Source organism: Panthera onca, chromosome D1 (assembly GCF_046562875.1).
Source record: "Panthera onca isolate mPanOnc1 chromosome D1, mPanOnc1 haplotype 2, whole genome shotgun sequence".
Taxonomy (NCBI): Eukaryota; Metazoa; Chordata; class Mammalia; order Carnivora; family Felidae; genus Panthera; species Panthera onca.
The window spans coordinates 92,890,482-92,909,831 of NC_138348.1; the positions used below are offsets into that span (position 1 = coordinate 92,890,482).

Here is a 19,350-nt window from a genome sequence, read left to right on the forward strand (position 1 = left end):
ACTCCAGGGCTGCCACGACCAAGCCCGGAGCCTCAGTGACCTTTACAAGGATGGTCTCTTCCAATAGAGCGATCCGAACGCTGCCACTGCCCTGTTCCGATCCTTCCCCAAGTGAGTGTGCATTCTAGAGGGACCCGGTCTGGATGAGGCTGGAAGAAGTGGAGCACAGACAGGGCTTTAGAAATGTGTACTGCTCTTACTGAACCAGAGATGGAGTCCAGCATGAGCTGCTCGGGGGTAGTCACGCACGGGTTAGAAGCTCTGAGTCTGTGGTTGAGGAGGGGGATGGAGCTGTCCTGAAGACCCGAAGCACCACAGGGCAAGGTCAAGATTCTCGAAGCTGGGACACTGCAGAGGAGGTGAAGCCTGGTTTGATGCAGGGTTTCTGAAGCTCCCAGGAAGGAGTTTTTGTTAACGGGTAAACCAGGAAGGGCCTGGAATCCACTTGGAGAAGATGGGAGTGTGGGGGTGAAGGCAGGGCTTTGCTCAAGCAGATGGGAAGAGACGACGGTGCTGGGTAGAAACTAGGAAGGAGAAAATTCACTGCCTCAGGGTTAACGGTGAAAAATCACAATTGCAAACACCTACTTCGTGCTGGGCACTGTGTGAAGTAGTTAATTCATTAAGAGAGAACATTTCAAATTTAGAACCCAGGAGTAGACCGCACAGGCCCATGAGGACAACAGAGAAGTGTGGGCTCGTGGCTAAAGGTATGAATAAAAATAAAATCATTCCAAAGAATTGGTTATAAGATGTATCGACCTGTTTAAAATCAGAGACTGTGGGCCTGTAACTTGCCTACCTGTATGGGGGTTGTACTTGAGGCAGGCAAGAGCCAGATGGGAGCCCCCCTTTGCAACTCTGGTCAGTGGTATCGTGTTGGTAGTTTGAAGTGGGCCCTGGTGGGAGCATTTACACAGTGGAATTCAGCAAATGCTACGAACCAGGGCTCTGTTATCGCCTCGCCCCTGATAGCCAGCACACCAGCCTAGAACTGTGGTGTATTTATGAGGTGCTGCCTCGCCTGAGTTAATCAATCCATTCAACAAGCTCTAGTACACACTCTGTCCAAGCTGCTGACTCTAAGGTATGGTATGGGGTGCCAGGGATAGGTCGATGAATAAAACAGACATAGACCCTGCCCTCATGGAGTTAACCATCTAGTGGGGGAAACAAATACCGTTGATGAAATCAACTTAATTGTGAGCCATGCCACAGAGGAGAAATACGGGGTGTGGGGGGGGAGGGTGGGTAGCCGTCAGCTGCCCTCTCCACCTGCACGGCATCTCGATTCTCCAGCATTTTAAGTGCAGAAGCAAAGCACCCTACCCCTGCCACTTTCTCACTGCTCAAGCCTGCATTCCTATCAATAGCAGGTAACTTCTGCGCTGGGCGGGCCCATTCCCCAGTTCTTGGAGAGCTTTTCAGCCTTGTGGGAGAGAACCAACGCCTTAGCCTTAGCAGAGCTTTCTCAGCAAGGCCGACCTCCTCCCCACCTCGCACCTGGCCAGGACTAGCTGTCTGCCACTCTGCTTGCTCCCCAGGACATCATGGTTTCCATGGGAACCCACTCACTTCAAAGGGGAACGAAGGAGACTGGAGGGGAGGAGGGAGAGTGAAAGCTGGATTAACCCCACCCTCCTGGCCCTATCTCTGCACGCCTGGCCATCTAACCACCAGGTTCTGGACGGCACCTAACACTGTCCATCCGCATGGAGGGGTGGAGTGGGGCAGTCCAAGCTAAGTTTGAACGTCTTGGGGATAAGTCCCAGGGCTGAGGTGGGGGACTAGGGAAGGGGAGAACTGAACTAGGTCCAAACCTGCGGTGGTCCTCACTGCACAGGGCCTCCCCTCCTCAGACCCCCTCTCAGCACTGCTCTTGGGCCACAAACACAATTACCCACGATGTGCATCCAATCATGGGATCTGCTCGGATTAGACTGCAATCATTAATCTGAGCGGGAGCTCTTGGTTGCCTTGCTGATTAGCCCAGATGATGCTCTGGTATGATCCAATTAAAGACAGACTGCCTCCCCTCACCCCCACTACACGCACGTGCACACACACACACACACACACACACACACACACACACTTTCCACATCAGAAGGAACCAATACATTTCATTAACACGTCTTTATACACAAATAGAACCTCAGGGGCATTGGACGCTCCAAGGGCTCACAGGCACACCCCTCCTTTTTGTCACACTGTCCCCCTGCCACCCGCAGGGGCCTGGTCAGAAAGGGGCTCCCTCCACCCTTCCTTCATCTGTGGTTCTGGGAGGGGCCACAGTGGGATCTCCCAGAAGTCGGCGCTGGGCACTAATCTGAATTGAAAAGTCTTGTTACATTTATTGACATAAAATGCTGACTCCCTGATGTGCTTTGGAGCAGCCAGGCTGCCCCAAGGCAGGCAAATCTAATTAAAATTACCCGACCCTTCAGGAGGCTGAGCTCCCTCCCCGGTCATCCTGCAATGGCTGTAGAGAGAACAGCTGGTATTAATGGGAGAGGTGTGGTTGTGGGAGAAAACCCCAGGCCCCTGGGCAGGAGGGACTGCAGAGAAAAGCCGGGCGAAGGTGCTGGTGTCAGCTCTCTTGGTTGTCCTGAGATGCCGGGTGGCCATGTTTGTCTGGGCAATTGGTGGCAACCAACCTGGGATTCCTTCTTCACGGTCAGACAGCTGCAGGGACAATTTGGGCAAAGGCTGAGGGCTGCTGGGGGCTCAGCCCGGTGGGAGAAGGTAAAGCTCAGGTGTGAAGGTGAGCAGGAAGAAGCGTTGGTTGGAGGACCGTCTGGGCCTTTATGTTTCAAGTGACATCATGATGAACAGCTCCCACGGGAGAGGTGACCCACATCTCCTGCAGGTTGGCCTGGGTGGGAAATGAGCCTGGGATCTTGGGAAGGGCCACAGCACCAGGTGCTTACATGAGCTGTCTCAACAATCTTACTGAACCTACTGGTTAGCTTCTGTCATGAAACTCAAGCTCACAGAGATTAGTACACAAAAGGAGCTGGGACTCAAGCCTGGGTATCCAGAAACTTTCTGTTGTATCATGAACCAGGGGTCTTTCTAGACTATGATCTGTGCTCACCACAGGTCCCCTGTCTGTGAAGGTGCCCAGGATGATGCACACAGATCACGTGGTGTGAGTGGGGCCAAGAGTCTGCGTCTCTCAAGAACTCCCAGGGGATACAGTGCTGTTAGCCCCTGGGCCATACTATGGGTAGCAATGATCTACATGGAGTATGATGGCTCTAACCCCCAAGCCATCAGACCATCAGGTGGTTTTCAGACGCCATGGTACTCTCCCTTCTCATGTTCACCACAAAAGCACAAGCCCACCTCGCAGTTTAATTTCCAGGTGGTTGTGAAGCCTCATCTCCCCACACCCAGATGCTCTGGCCACTGGCCATTCTGGGAGCACAGAGGCTCTGCTCTGTCTGGAAGGCTCTACTCCAGCCCATTTCTCCTGGTGGACTCTCTCACCAGCCTTTAAGATCAAGCTCAAATATTGTCTCCTCGGTAAAGCCTTCTCTGTTAAAGCTCTGACCACACTGTGTTGGTTTCTCACCTGCCTATCTATCTGTTCCTGGAGAGATGGGGAACAGAGGTGCGTTTGCTTTGATAGTTCACCCTCTTTCGCTGGGAGTCCAGCTCAGCGCCTCCACATATTAATAGTCAGGGTTCAATACAAGAGTGTGAAGGAAGGAGAGACAGGAGGACAGGAGTGTCCAGTCTCTCTGACAGGTACCGTGACCAGATGTGGGAGATCTTTGGGGTCCAAAGCAGAGTTCTTTCCCGGCAGGCAGCAGGGCCTGGCCAGTGCACTGGGCAGAGCAGGGCACAGGCATGGTGATTTATTCTTCCAGCAGGGCTGGGAAAGACCCTCGTGGCGGGACCTATGGATCAGGGCTCACTGCTCTGGACTCCGGGTTGGCATTAGAGGCACTCGGCTCATCTGAGTAACTAAAAATAACGCCAGTGATAATGATAATAACAGCAATAATTACCACCATTACCATAAAAGCATTGTCACCGTGGGGAGGAGTGAGGAAGGAATCAATCTTCTTCCCGTTCATCTTGGCTGGATCGTTCCCCATGTGACGATACTGGCACCTGCTGCAGTGTGTGTCCAGACACAGGTAAGACGCGTTTGCTGATACACGTGAATGTATGTGCTCACACAAGTGAGCGTGCGCTAGGGTGTCACCTCCATATTGAGTGCTGACTCGGGCGTCTTTTCTAGCCGTGTGGGCGCCCCACAGAAAGACGATGACTAACATCCCTGCCAGGGCGGCTCTCAGAGGACTGCATCTTCTCAACCACATGGACAAACCAGACAGGCCCTGGGCCCCTCCCAGCCTCCGCAACATTCAGGGCCTGGCCCTGCTCTGAGCTGCCGGCTCTCAGCACACTCCCCCTCTGGAAGGAGGGTGCCAGAACATACGCAGCCACACACCACGCCTCTTGCTACAAAACAAAGACAATCATGGATCAAAAAAGGACCTGCTGCATTAGATCTACCTGGAATGCTTTTTAAAAAGTCATATTCCTCTTCCTATAGCTTGACCTACTGATTCAGCATTTCTGAGCACGGAGCCCAGAAATACGGGTTTTAATAAACTCTCCCAGTGATTTTCAGGCATATTAAAGTTTGTGTAATGCCAAGTCCTAGACGGGACCAGCAGATGTCCCCTGGGCTTGCTGGAGTGAAGACACAATGGCGGACACGCGAGGAGAGCCTCTCAAGGTGGCAGTTTGCTGAGCGGAGGGTTTCTGATGCTCAAGAGGGCTCAATCCCCAGCTGGGATGAGAAAAGGATCCTCCAGGAAGATGCTGCCCGGGCCCTCTTGGCCCTCACCAGACAATCCCAGGAAGCTAGCGTCAATCCACATGGGCCAGCTGAGGGATGTCCAGATGGATTTGAGAGAGAAGACGGTGAGGAGAGCAGCTGTTGGGCATTGTCTTTATGCACCCACCCACTGGCCTGCATTCTCCTCTCCCAGGGCTGAGCTGGGCCGGAGGCTGACTGGGGCGGGGGCTTTCAACACAGCTGAAGTGTCTCCTACCTGTACACAGCTCGCTTGTCAGCCTCCAGCTGGGCCTGGGGGTCAATGGGGGCACTGGGCACAGGCGTGCTGGCAGCAGCTGAGGGTGCGGAGATGTGGACAGCCTGGGTCTTAGAGGGTGCCTGAGCAGTTGCTGTCATCTGCAGAGAGAGAAAAGGGGAGGGGACAGGTTAGTATGGCCAGGACAGCCGGTTCCCCAGCTGGAATTGGGAGGCCCGCCCCGGCCTGTGGCGTGTGTGTGAACAAGAGAAGGCGGGCAAGGGAACGGTGGGTGTGCAACCAGCATCCATTTGTTTGCGTGCCACAGTGAGAAGGAAGCATTCCCTAGGTGAGAACATTTTAGAGAATAATTTAGGAGCCTACAAAACCAGGTGGTGCACGGGCACTCTTTAGAAGAGACGACTGATTCTTCTTAATGCAAATTAGGGTGGTGACCTCTGCCAAGAAGCAGAAAAAACCAAAATGATGAACCCTTTAAATTGTGCTTATGAGTCATTTGGGCTGGACTGGGCAGTAGTAAGTTGATTTCATGACTTTGAAGAGCAGGAAAAAAAAAATAGCTGAATCAGTTCTCATTTGGGTGGAAGTTTACTCCGTTTAACCCAAGACAGGAGTAACTGTTTTAATGGTTTTGATTGATCATTGAATGGGTCCCCAAATTTGGTCTACCTGGGTGTTTGGAGATAAGCAGGTTTTAGTGGACACCGGACAGATTTTTGTTCTCAGCCGTAACAAATATTTAGGGCCGTGATTTTCATCCTATGTAATGTTTTTGAAGGTATCCCCAGGCCCCAAATTTTGTGCCAATCAGAGCGACTCCTTTTAATGTTATATGTTGGGCTTTCTATATAAAATTTTAAGAAACTATGAGATGGCTTACATTTTTTTTGATAACCATCCTTACAGAGTTTAATGCTTTTATAATATATTCTCTCTAGTCAAATGGATCCCTAAAATGTCATGAACGGTGACATGCCTCAACTATTCTTTTCTGCCAGCCTGTCCATAGCACCAGTGTTGTTGGGCCTGATACACTTGTCTGACTTCCTCACTGAAGCCTTGTTTACACCTTCATCCATAGCATCCAATTGACACAGAGTATGTGCTTAGCCTTTGTTGAGAAAATGAATGAATGAATGACTACATCTTAAAAGAATCAGATGTTTTATAGCTGGAATACTCATCATATGATCTAGGTCCCTGCTTTTTGGAAGAAAAAGTATAGTTCTCCCGTCAACACAGGCACATCGTTGCTAATGCTGTTGCTATCCCCAAGACATTTGCTTTTGCTGTCTCATTTTCTTAAGATCTCTGCTTGGATGTCACGTCTTCAGAGTGAAATAGAGCCCCTCTGTCCCTTCCTATGCCCATACTCTGCTTCATTCCATAGGCCTTTCTATGATCAGTTACTATATATCTACTTGCTTAGTGATTTTCTCTTCCACTCCCAACTAACTTAAGCTCAAAGAGGGCTTGATTAGCAGTTGTACTTCTAGGGCCCAGCATAGCCTGGCACTGGTAGATACTCAATAAATATTTGTTGAATCAATGAATTAATGAATGACAGGTGGTAAATGAGATCTTTCATGTCTTAAAAGAGACATATCTGCTTTATTGTACTGGCTCCCCATCATTTTTTGTTAGGAAGAAACACCCTTCTCATTGTCAGCTGAACTGGGGGGACTCACCCAAACTCAGCATCAGAGGCTAGACATAGCATCCTGATACCTTTAAAGCCAGCAGACAATGGCTTGAATCCTGCTGTCTCCCATTATTAGCCTTTGGACTTGGGCAAATCCGTTGTTTTTCCTGAACTCTTATTTTCTCATCAGTAAGCCATTTGATGTCATTTTAGGATCCATAAGTATTTTTTTTTAAGTTCACATAGCATTATTAGGAGTTTTTTTTTTTTTAATGTTTATTTATTTTTGAGAGAGAGACAAACAGAGCATGAATCAGGGAGGGGCAGAGAGAGAGAGGGAGACACAGAATCCGAAGCAGGCTCCAGGCTCTGTGCTGACAGCTCAGACGTGGGCTTGAACCCACGAACCGCAGGATCATGACCTGAGCCAAAGTCAGATGCTTAACTGACTGAGCCACCCAGGCGCCCCTAGGATCCATGAGTATTAAAGAGGTGCTATAAGGACGAAAGTAGAAACAAATGTTCCAGTTTTCAAAATAGAGAAAGAAGGTGGAATCAGAAAAACTAAACACTGCTAATCTTCACTTTGATCTGGGCCAGTTTCTTTCATCCACTAATGTAAGCAGTCATTTCTTCAAATATTTCCTGAGTTGTTGGCAACGTACTGGGCACCGTGCTAGGTAGGCACTGAGGTCCCGAGGATGAGTGCCTGTTCTCATGGAACTCAGTTTCTGGATTTAACATAATGACTATGCTGGCAGGTAAGGAAAACATACAGACATCAGCAAGGCACCTCCCATGACACCCTTGAGGAAGACACTGAGAGCTGTGACTGGTGGACAACTGTGTGGATTAGTAAGCTATACCCAGAGGATGACATTTAAAGGATAGATGTCTGCTTGAGGAAGGCTTCTAGGATAGTGCCACCTGCTTTCTCCTTAGTCCTCTTCTTCAATATTTTTATCGGTGATTTAGAGGGTGTCTGAAGAAATGCTCAGCAAATTTATAGGTGACATGAGACTGAGATCCAAAAGATCTTTACAGATTTTGGCCACAGGCTAAGTCTAATGAGATTAATTTGCATCTACTAAGTTGGAATGTAACACTTTTAACACTTGAGCCAAAAAAAAAAAAAAAAATCAATAATATAAGTGCAGAACAGGAGAGACACGGTTTAACAGCAGTGTTTGAGTTGACAGAAGGCTCATACATCCAAAGTGTAATGTGTCTGTCAAAAAAAACAAGACAAGCAACCTAACCTGACGCTATCTGAGGATGCATTAACAGAAGCATGACTCACATAAAGCCTCTAGTCTCATTCGTCTCTGCTGAAACCAGTGGAGGAGAATGCACTCAGAGGATAGATCAGGCTGGTGGAGGCATTCTGCACTGTGTCGTGGGAGGAATATTTGAATCTGGGATATGTAAGGAAGATTTGAGGGACAGGGGAGATGAGACACGAGAGCACCCTTTGAATATCGGAACAAGGGATTCGATTACATCAGCTTTGCTTTGCGTGCCCCCAAAGGGTCAAACGACAAAGCAATGCATTCAACCTGTATCACACAGAGACAGATTTGGGCTCAACCCAAGTAATACGTTTCCAAGCCCCTGAGCATTTTGAGGCCGGAATGGGCTGCATCCAGGAGGCGTGAGTTTCCACTGCGGCAGCCAGCGGCCAAGTGGAGACTGATCAGCTGGTCCCCTGTGGAGGGGACTGGAGGCTCCAGCTGGGTGGCCTCTGAAGTCCCCACCCTGACAGGCTCAGACACATCGGGGAACTCTACCAATCACCACCGGCTGCGTGGGGCTGACGAGAGGCTCAGACGAGATGGTGTACAGAATGTGGGAGTGCTTGGGAAACTCTGAAGGGCTCCCAAGATGGCGGGGTGGTTGTTGTCATTAAACACACGATTTCCAAAATGAGCTTCTTTTCTAAAGCAAGGCACAGCTATGTCCACAGAGCTTGTTTAGGGGTGAAGTGTAGGGAAGGCTGGTATGGCTCTGCCTTGCCCACTAAGGGTGCATTTCCTTGTGTCCTTGAAGGAATCCACAGGGGACCTCCGTGAAGATGAGCTAAGAGAGAGAGGGATGAGGGGAGATACTCCTTTTCTTCTCACCTCCCCTTTCTAGGCAAGACTGCTGGGTTACGGAGGGAAGCAGAGAATGAGAATAAATCAAAGGCGGTCACTCGCTGGCATCCCAGGAGGCCCCAGTTGAGAGGCAGTTCCTGGGGCTCAGGGAGGGTTGCGGGGTGGGGGCAGAAGAGAGCAGATCTGCTCTGAGCGGGACAATAATTCAGATTTATTTAGCTCCTGGGGGCCAAGTCAGCAAACTGCATTTCTCCAGGTTTGGAGAATGAGTGTTTACCTCCAAATAGATCCCCTTTTCTATCCAGAGACTTCCATTTCCCAAGAACTGGAGCTCCAAAGGAGCAGCCCCCCAGCAGCTGCCTCAGGGCCTGGAGGAGGGGGTGCCACCGTGGAGGTTCTGGGAGGTTCCTGGGCGGCACGCCCAGAGCAGGAGCAGGGGAGAGGCTGGAGGGACCAGGGGTAGGGCAGGGTCATTAAGTGACATAACATACTGGAGCTCCCTGGTTCTGGCTGGTGAAAGCCAACTGTTAAATCTTCTGGACTTTTGAAAGCTGGTTGATATCACATCGGTGGCTCAAAAGTGGCCTGGTTGAGCATTTACACCATGGAAATTGGCAAATGCTACAAATCAGGGCCCCTCCCCGAACTGGCTGTCAGCTATTTACTAGACCACCTAGTGTCAGGCATTCTCTCCAAGTAACTTTGTCCGGTTCTCCTCTGTCTGGCGTGTAAAAAAACTAGTTATACACACTCTACGTGGCCACTTGGCATGTTTACAGCTGGTTCCAGGACTGGCCACTCCAGACTCTGAACCTTTCTACAAGGAGGCTTCAGAGAACTCTGGAACTTCTGCCTTGGTGGCAAACAGGGTGTGGGTATGGCATTGCCCAGACACAAGGACAGTCCCTTTTCGACAAGGAGAACTGAGCACAGAGAAGGAGAGGCAAAGTTGAACAATATGTTGAGAGTTTTCTCGAAGATCAGAAAGGTCTCAGTGAGTAGAAGGAGCAGGGAATCTGAGAGCCTGGGTTTGAAGCTCCTCTGTCAATGATTAGCTACATGTTTGGGGGCAAGTTTCCTGACCTCTTCGACTCTTGGTTTTCCTATATGTAAAAAGCAAGGGAGGGACACCGGGGTGGCTCCCTCAGTCAAGGGCCTGACTCTTGGTTTCAGCTCACATCATGATCTCACAGTTTCGTGAGTTCAAGCCCACTCTGCACTCACAGTGTGGAGCCTGCTTGGAATTCTCTCTCTCCCTCTCTCTGCCCCTCCCTCACTTGCACTGTCTCTGTCTCTCTCAAAATAAAGAAATAAGCTTTAGAAAAATGTTTTTAAAAAAAGGGATAATACCACACAGGCTGTGAGGAGTAATCAAGAGAACAGGGCAATGACTAATGGCCAGGAAAGGGGGACAGCAAGAGATGGGGGGCTGTGAGAGCCCACACAGGGTTCTAGGGGTCACCTTAGAGTCCTTTTCTTGGGGCAAAGACCCTGAGGCCACCATTCCATGCTCTTTCCTTCCATAAAAGCTATAACCACTGGACCTCTCTCCATCATTCAGCCAGAACTGGCCCTGCCTTAAGCTTGGAGCGGAAGGGCCCAGATTCTTGGTCTGAAACACCTTGAGATGAAAGTTCACGAGCCCCGCCCCATCCGAAAATGGACTGGGATGAGCTGACATTTGCAAACTGCATATATGGGAAGGCAAAATGTGCAGGCAAACCTGTCAGCTTCTCTGACCATATAGTCTGACCATGAAAATGAGTAGGAGATGCTCCATGGTGTGATTTGAGAGGTGCTGACGACTTGAGAAGCTCCTCTCCCCTACCTGCTCCCGTTGCCCTCACGGACACTGGAACGCCCATCCATGCTTTCATTTCTGCTAAGCACCACCCTTTCCCAACTGTAGGAGGAGAGTGGCACTTATGTTCTAATGAGCTAATAAAATACCTCTATAGGCTTTCATGTCCATCCGTCATCCTGTGCAATAAGTTAGTGTCATTCTCATTGTCCATGAGAAAATTGAAGCCCACAGAGGTGAAGAAATTGCTAGAAATCACAGTTTACACGAACTGTTAGGGCAAGAACTAAGAGCTTTTTTTCTTTGAAGAGGAGAATGGGCAGACTCCCCTGCTTCCCTATCAAGTGACAAAGGGGACAGAAAGGAAGGGAGCCAAAAATGGGCTGAAGTGTCACCTCTTAGCCATGCTGGTGGGTCTCCCATGCAGCTACTTGTCCTCGTTGCGGTCCAGCTTCTCCACAACACCCAAGAGGCCTCCCATACACAAGTCATTCCCCAAACACTAGTCATGGGTCATCCCAGAAACAGTCCTTCTGTGTGGAGCCCAAGCAGGAAGGTATGGGTGGTTCATGAGTTGAAGGTGGCTCAGTGCTATTGAGTTCACATTCCTGGGAGGCTGCAGAGGAAGGACCTGCGACCTAGGTCACAGTGACCTAGAGATGGGGAAGCCTGATCCCATGGGCTACAAGCCTTCCATCACTGCCAGCTGCCAGCTTCCATTCAGGGCTTCTCTCTTTTGCACCTGGGAGGTGGGGAGGGGGACTCAGGATGAGGGACGACACCGGAGTCCTTCCAGCACCCCACAGGAGACACTGGCATCAAGTAGCACTGAATCCCACCTCTGCCACCCACCACTGGCCAACCTTGCACATGTAACTTTACCTTTCAGGGCCTCAGTTTCCTCATCTGTGAACCGGTGGTGACGCTTCCTACCTCCCACCAGTCACCACTGTCATGAGGTTTGCTGCCTCCTTCAGTGGATGCTAGCTGAGCTCTGGCGACAGTCAGGCCCATCTGCCCTGTGTTCCCAAGGCCCCGAGCACACGATTTAGCCGCCTCTGCTTATTTGCCTCTGTCATCAACTAGACAGTAGGACCCTGCAGGGCATGGGCTATGTCTTCTCGGTTTACAATTATAGCCTCAGTGTTTGACAGCGAGAGTATCCAAAATATCTATTGAGTGCAGGCATGACTGGTGTGGAGTAGATAGGCTTCTCATCAAATTATACCTTTTTAGCTGCAGGTTTGCTTTCTTGACACTGAATGCCTCAGGCCACAAAAGAGAAGTCACAGTTCGTGCCTGCATATTGTTTGGGAGCAGCAGGCATCCCACCCAGGGCTGGAGATCATGGGACATAGCGTGATGTACTGGCATGAGCATTTACTTTGGACTTGACTCTCTGCCTGTGTGACTTGGGCGAGTTATTCAACCTTTCTGTTCCAGGGCCCTCATCTATAAAATGAGAGTAATAATACCTAAGGTGCAGTGTTGTTAGAATTAAATGAGATAATGTGTGCAAAGCAGCTGACACTTAATAGCGTATGGTAGTTATCATTAATATAACCCACAATCTGCAGCCCACCCTCAGAGTTGGCCTCTGTTGCTTCTGTACCACGGGCTACCTGGAGGGGGAGGGGGTCCTGACCCTGTAGAAGGAACCTGCTCTCTTGTAAGCACCCGGGGGGGGGGGGTGGGGCAGGCTTGGGTTCAGGCGCAGGGAGAGGGGGCCATGGTGTTGTGGAAGGAGACATCACTCTTCATCAGCTATGTCACCTTGGGTGACTGACTCAGTTTCTCTGAGCCTCAGTTTCTCCATCAGGGACAAATGGAGCTAATAATCTCATTTCCCCGGGCTACAGGGAAGCCATACGTGAGGGTGAAATGCACACGGTGGACACTTGGTAAACCTTGGTTTCCAAGCATGTTTATGATTCCGTTTTGCTAGTCTTCTCTCTGAATCCAAACTCCACTCCCTGCCCATACCCTGCCCCGGACACCTCAGCACCCACGCTTCCCGTGTCACCCTACATACGCCCTTTCCCCCCACGTGCTCTTTGTGTCTCCGACACCCAGGAATCTCTCACAGCGTCCTTTGTTCCAACCCTGTACAACCTAGGCCTGCACCTTCTCAGCGTGACTCAGCAGGAACACCCCTCCAAAGAGGAAAGCCCCTCTTCTGAGCCTTCCACCTGACCCGGGCAAGGTGGGAGCTGCCCATTCCCAGTATCTGCCCCACCAGGCCACAGAAGCACTGTGCTGTGGTGAGCCGGGGGGCTGCACGCACCTGGCCCACTAGGGGCCGCTGGGGCGCCTGCAGGGCTGGGCTGGGCTGGGCTTGCCCGGGAGCTGGCACTCTCTGCGGTGCCCGGGCAAGCTGGCAGGGCAGGATCTGGTTCCCTCACAACCAGGAGAGAGTCCAAGGACCTGGGAGGAGGTCAGGGCTTGAAGCTATTTGGTAAACATCGGATTTGGCCCCAATAGGTGGGAAGCAGCAGGGGGCAAGGCCAAAAAATGATGTTTTTGTGGGAAGGGCACAGCCCACAGGGTACTCCAGGCCCGGGCATGCTCACTGACCCTGGTCTTGTCTCCAGTACAGCCCCCTTCCCTTACGCTGTACCCTGATCAGACCCTACCGTGTAGGGTTGCCTGAACATGCCCGATGATTTACATCCTCATGCCTTTGCTCTCCCAGCTGCCTCAGCAGGAAATGTCCACGTTTCCCTGGCCTCCCTCCCTCCCTCCCAACTATATGTAAACCTACCCCTCTTTCAGGACTCAGCTGGAGCATTAAGTCTCCCCAGAAGCCTTTCCAATACTCCACAGCCCCCGGACCTAGGTAGCTTGGACACTCGGCTCATCTGTGTATGCTTTGAACCTTAACGCCTGTAACACTTGGGGGCCCTTAATGGTCTGTCTTCCTGAGTGGACTGGTTTCCTAGCTCCCATTACCATGACTGGCTCCCAGTAGGCTCCCAGTGTGTTTGTTAAACGACTGAATGACAGACTGAGCGAGAGAATGAGTGCGAGGGAGGTGTTAAAAGGTTCAGGGTTGGCAAGGGCTCCTCTAAACGTCCCCTGACCCAGTCAGAACTGGGGGAGAGGGGGAGAAGAGGGGGGGACGATCTGAAAGCAGACCCAGGCCAGACCAATTTAACTTGAAGGGGCTCCTGGAACAGCAGGCCTAGGTCACCTACATTCTGATCCCAGGGCCGACTGAATAGAACAAACCACAGAAAAATTGCCTCCGTGGTGTAAAATGAGGGGTCTTAGTTAATTCATTAGTTTTAAAAGGGTTTGTAGGCAGTGGTTTATAAAACGAGTCTTGTAAAATGTTCACTGGCCCTGTCTGCACTTCTGGGGTGTTACTGACATGTGGCTAATAGGAGGAAGGCTGTGAACTTAAATCTGAAAGGGCACTTGGGCACTTTCCTGGCAACTGTCTGCTCCCCACCCTTCCCATCCATCTCTGGAGAACCCTCACCTATATGACAGTCCCAAACCAGTGATTTCCAGTATAGTTAGTGGGTATATCAGAATCCCAGTGTGTGTGTGCCTCTGTGTGCTAGGTATGTGCCTCTGTGTGTGTGTGTGTGTGTGTGTGTGCATTTGTGTGCAAGGGGGTGTGTTTACAGCTAGAAACAAATATTTGATATTGCTATCATATTCCTAATAAAAAGGAATTAAAGTTCAATGCAATCTTGGCTACTGAAGATGTACAGAAGAGAATGAGTGAAAAATCAATGTCAGGGTCATGGAGGAAAAGAGGCTGGGAAAGAGTACTCTGCTTTTCATGCCCACACTTTCAACAATCCTGTGAGGCAGGGAGGACACAGTTATTCCCATTTTACCGATGCCGAAACCAAGGGCCGAAATGGACTATAAGCTCCATTAGGGCAGGAACTATTCATTTCGTATCTCCAGTATTTAGCACAAGTTCTGCAAGATCACAGGAAGCTCTCAGTATTTATTGAATGGATGTGTGGATGAAAGAAATCTTACTGAAATGACTGGCCTAAATGTGTGTAATTCACCAGCAGTGCAGCTGGGCCAAGGCCTAGGATTCCTGAATTTCTGCCATGTGGAGTCATCCCACTTCTCCAGACCACAAACTCCAGGGACAGTAAGCACCCCTGGGGCCTTGCTCACCTATCCCCCTCTCTCTAGGCAATGTAGACACCCCAGCTCCTAGAAAATCACACAGGAAAGGGAGGCAAAGTAAGTTCAAGTGCTCCTCAGGTCCGCTGCGGACTTTGATCACCTGTTCCCTGATTTATTTTAAGCTTTGTGTACTTGGGCCATTAACTATTTTTGTAGCTGTCTGGGGCACACATCTACTGCTTGGAGGTGAGAGGAGAGACAATCAAATCTCTGTGCTTTTGGTAAATGTCAGAATTGAGGTATAAGTTCATCAAATAAAAAACCTACACAAGACCAGTGGAGCATTTCTTCACGAGCTTAGAAGTCCTATTGCAAGCTTACCATCTCCTAAGTCGGGGACACAAAGGCCCGCCTGGTCAGACCTGTAGGCTGCTTTGCCTTTTCCACAATGAGGAATGAAGGTCTTGAGTGAGTTGGAGTTTGGGGACATGTCCGGTTTAAAAACATGGGTGGCCCAAGCAGGCCAGGGAGAGAGGTCACTGTGCACAAAGAGAAGAAAGACCCAGTAAAAAATAAAAAAGAAAGAGAAGAGTCCATTTTGATGAGTCAAAGCAAGGGAAGGCAGGTCACCCATATGGTCCCTGGGGTGTTGCCCCCAGGGGCAGAGGGAGCCGTCAATCACAACCACAGAAAAGGCTTAGGGGGACTTTCAAAGCTGCTGAATTAACTCTATTGCTGCAAAGTGAATGTGTTTCACAGGCAGCTGAGCAGAGGGCCCTGCAAGGCAGGGGGCTCCAGCCCTTAAAGAGATGAGAGGAATGGAAAGTGTGAAAACATCTGAACTCGCGCTGCCCGTCACAGCTGCATGGCCTGGATGGGGGCCATTCACAGCCAGGGGCCCCAGCCACCCCCTCTGCCTCCAGCTAATGAAACCAGCATGGGGATCCTAATGACTGATCAAAGCCCATCCAGCTTCCCCAGGATGTCAGCTCCCCTAGCTCTGCCCAGAGTAGGAACAGTAGGAACGGTGCTCTCAGAGGGAGGGAAAGAAGGTACCTGGTGGGGGGGGGGGGGGGGGAGAAGAGAGGCGGGTCTTGCCTGGCCTGGCCTTAGCCTTCCTCTTGAAGGAAAGGTGAGACAGCATCTTTCTGACCCCAGATCTCCATGCACAGTCTTCTGGGGCCTGAGCACCAGTCTCCTCACTCCGGGGACGGCAGGAGGATGGAAGGGGATGGAGGAACGCAGCTTATGCCAAAGGGTCCCAAGCACATGCTTGACTTCCTTCTGAAATGAGCTTCCCATACTGGTCCTGATCGAAGAGTTCTGACTTGGCCTGCCTTGCCTCCCTCTGGTCACTAATCCTGGGTGAATGGCCAAAACATTTTTAATATCACCCATCATCAAGTCATGCTACCTACGTACCAGTTTGTTCCTAAAGTGGTAACTGAGTGCCCACATCCACAGGGGGCTGCACCTAGTGGGACAGACCGGGACCAGCCGGGATGTCTGCTTTCTGGTCAAATGCTCATGTAGCCCGACACGCCGGGGACATGCAGACAGAGGAATACTAAACATTGAATACATACACAAATAGACCAGATAAAATATTTGTCTTGCCTATAAGCCAAGGGCAAAGATATTTGTGGAACGGTAGGTATGTGTCTGTGTTTGAGGAAGAGTGGGGGGAGGTTGCTGATAGCAGGGGTTGGTGTGTGTGGGTAAGGTGAGGGAGGGGAAGCTACTCCTTTCACGGTTAAATCCGAATGGTTTCCTGAATTTGCCGATGGAACTGCAGAAGGGAGAATTTTGCTTGGCGTGGACATTGCGTGTGGAGTGTTACAGGAAGTAGAAGAACTTGAATGATGTTCAGAGGTGAAGACAGAATACGTGAATGAAGGGTATATGCCCAGAAGGAATGAGAAGGTGACTGTGTTACCTTGAAGATTCGGGGGTTGGGAGGGGGTGGGGGAGACTTGCTGGGAGGGGAGAAAAGTAGAGAACACAACTTTTAGAGTTCCATTGAGATTGGGGTGTGGGGTGGCAGTGGGTTGGGGCAGCGGGAGGAGGGGGTTGGGAAAGTCCAGGTGACAGATGGCCAGGCTGGCTGTTGCAGAGATGCAGAAGAGGGAAAAAGAGTGATGTAGGAATTAACAGCATGTACCGAACAGGGGGACCACACACCTAGCTCATAGCCACGTCTCCCTGGAGACAATGTTTTCATTAAACAATCATTGTAGAAATCCACAGTCCCCAGTGACTTGCCCCTACCTCTCAGGGCATAAAGTGAGGATCAAGGACTCAGTGACTTGATGCTGGAATCGAAGTACTGTAGCTAGACAATAGAGGGCGCTGCGGCTCTAACAGAAGTTAAGCAGAAGCCACCAGAAGGAGGAAGCAGGCCACAGGAAGGGTTTCAGTGGGTTGTTGGTTTTGCATCTTTCTAACTTATGGTCTGCATTTAGTGCACAATAAACACAGAGTGACATCCTTACAAGTAATCACAGTTTCCCCAGGATGGACTGAGACGGAACTATGGGGCCAGAAGCTGCTTGGCCATCATACCACTTGGCTTGTGCCCAGATAGCATGGGGCCATAACCATTAACGGTTCTCTCCTGAAATGGGAAGAAAAAAAAAACCTCCCTCATTTTTAATAACTTTATTCCCCAAACTTCAAAAATGAAATTGCCAAGTTAAGAACTTGCCTTGAAAAAAAAAATTCTAATTTATTATAAAGAAGGTCCGGGGCTTGGGAATTTTTTAATGCAGATTCCTAATTTTCCAAAGTGAGATTCTCCTGTGCATTTGAATAGATTATGCTCAGTATTGCTAGCCCTTAGCACAACGGGAACATTATTAAAACGATTGCGTGGGTCTCAGAGGAAGGGCTCTGCTTCTCGCTTCCTTTTTCATTTTGGGGACTTCGTATCAGAGACTGTCCATTTTTGCCTGTAGAAGAAACTGGGTTTCCAAGGAGGTGATAGAGAGATGTGCTCATCTGTCCAGGCCTTGAGGAAACAAGTCATACCAGGTCCAGAAGTAATGGGATGAGACCTAAAGGAATAGGAGGAAGTGGGGAGTCCCTTTCCAGAGAGCCCAATTTTGGAAGTGACTCCCCTGTGTGCCTGACCCATGTTCCTATTAGGCCTGTCTTTCCTGAGGACATTGAGTGTCAAAGAACAGTTGGTTCTCTAGGATAATGAGCTTTAGGAGGGCAGTGGAGCGGGGCGTCCCCTGAGGAGCTGGGCTCAGCCTCTTGACAGCACAAAGGGAAGACAGTAGGAGGATCAGAGCAAGTTCCCCAGCAGAAGACTCACACTGAAGACATTCCTATGTGGGAGTCACTTCCAGAAGCCCCCAGAAAGTGTGGAGAAGGGACCCCCCCCCCCCCAAAGCCAACTGACATGAAAGTCTAGCTCTCTCTGGAGAGAAGTGCCTTTCTGACAAAGTCAGAGGTCTTTGTCCTGGGGGTCTCATTCACCTCCTCCATCCCATCCATTCCATCTCTGCCCTGACTACTCCCACTCCCCAGTGGAGTAGCTAAGGCCATAAGGACCCCAGACTTCGGCTTGGTCACTTTACCATGGACACTGACACTTCCTGTCAGACACTTCTTTCCTGGACCTTGCTTGGGATTACAAATAGATGTGTGGCTTCCTCAGGGCAACGCATTCCTTTGCTATAACTATATATTCAATGGCGAAGTTCTGGTGGCTCCTCAGAGAGGAGAGCCTTGGGACAGTCCGCACACAGGGCTTCTACTCTGAGGCTCTAGACGGGGAGCTGGAGCCTCTGTTCCTCCCTCAAAAGGCTGCTCAATGGTGGCTTCCGGGGGGCCGAGTGCCTAGGAGCTGCAGCCCCACATCTATCACCTCCCCCAGCAGCTGGGATGTATTAGTTCTCGACTGTGCGCTGAGAGTTAAATCAGGCTCCTGTTCTTAACTACACCTGGATCAGCATGCTTAGACAACATGGGTCCTGCTGCTGCTCTCTGGCTAATCCGCACCAAACCCAAACTTCTCCCAGCTGCCCCTGCAGGCGTGGGGTGGGCGGGAGGGAGGCAGCAGCCACAAGCTATGCCAGTTCAATGCTCTCTGAGCTCTTGGCCCTGCGTCGTCTGTCCCTGAGCCTTGTGTACGCAGTCCTCTGCACCCACCGCTGGCTAAATACAGGAAGTGACCCCGTGTCCACTCCCCATTTCTACTGTGGAGCTAGGAGAGCAGTATCCAACGACAAAAGAAACAGAGCCAAAGTTCCTGCCCCTTTATCAGTGCCCCAGGGATCCCCAACACTGCCTGAGCAGACGAGAGGATGCGGTCTGTGTCCACTGAGGGAGAATGAGGCCCGTCCCCCATTATGACCCCTAGGTGCCTGGGTCCCTACAGCCCAGGCCTCCTGTACTTCATTCTGACTATGGAGGGGAAGGCTGGACATAGTGTCACACACCTGGAAGTTTTCAAATAGAGGACCATGTAAATGCCAAGTCTGAGCCTACGGTCATTCGTGGAAAGCTAATGACATGGGCAGAGGGTTTGCTGCATATGAGGCTAGGTTGGGGAGAGCCCAGGAAGGAGCATGGCGTTGACATGTTAGAACAGGGATGGGGACAAAAGGACGTGTGCTCAAAGGTCTGGGAACGACG

The 19,350-nt window shown here is 50.5% G+C and overlaps 1 protein-coding gene across 10 annotated transcripts in view; it reads right to left on the reverse strand.

Moving 5' to 3' along the window:
- Positions 1-19,350, reverse strand: part of PKNOX2 (PBX/knotted 1 homeobox 2) — a 315,397-nt gene that overhangs the window by 58,298 nt on the left and 237,749 nt on the right. For all 10 annotated transcript variants that reach the window (XM_060605135.3, XM_078432921.2, XM_060605139.3 and 7 more), the window contains one exon: positions 5,076-5,215. In XM_060605135.3, coding sequence (XP_060461118.1) covers positions 5,076-5,215 — 140 coding nt within the window. The remainder of the gene's footprint in view (positions 1-5,075; positions 5,216-19,350) is intronic.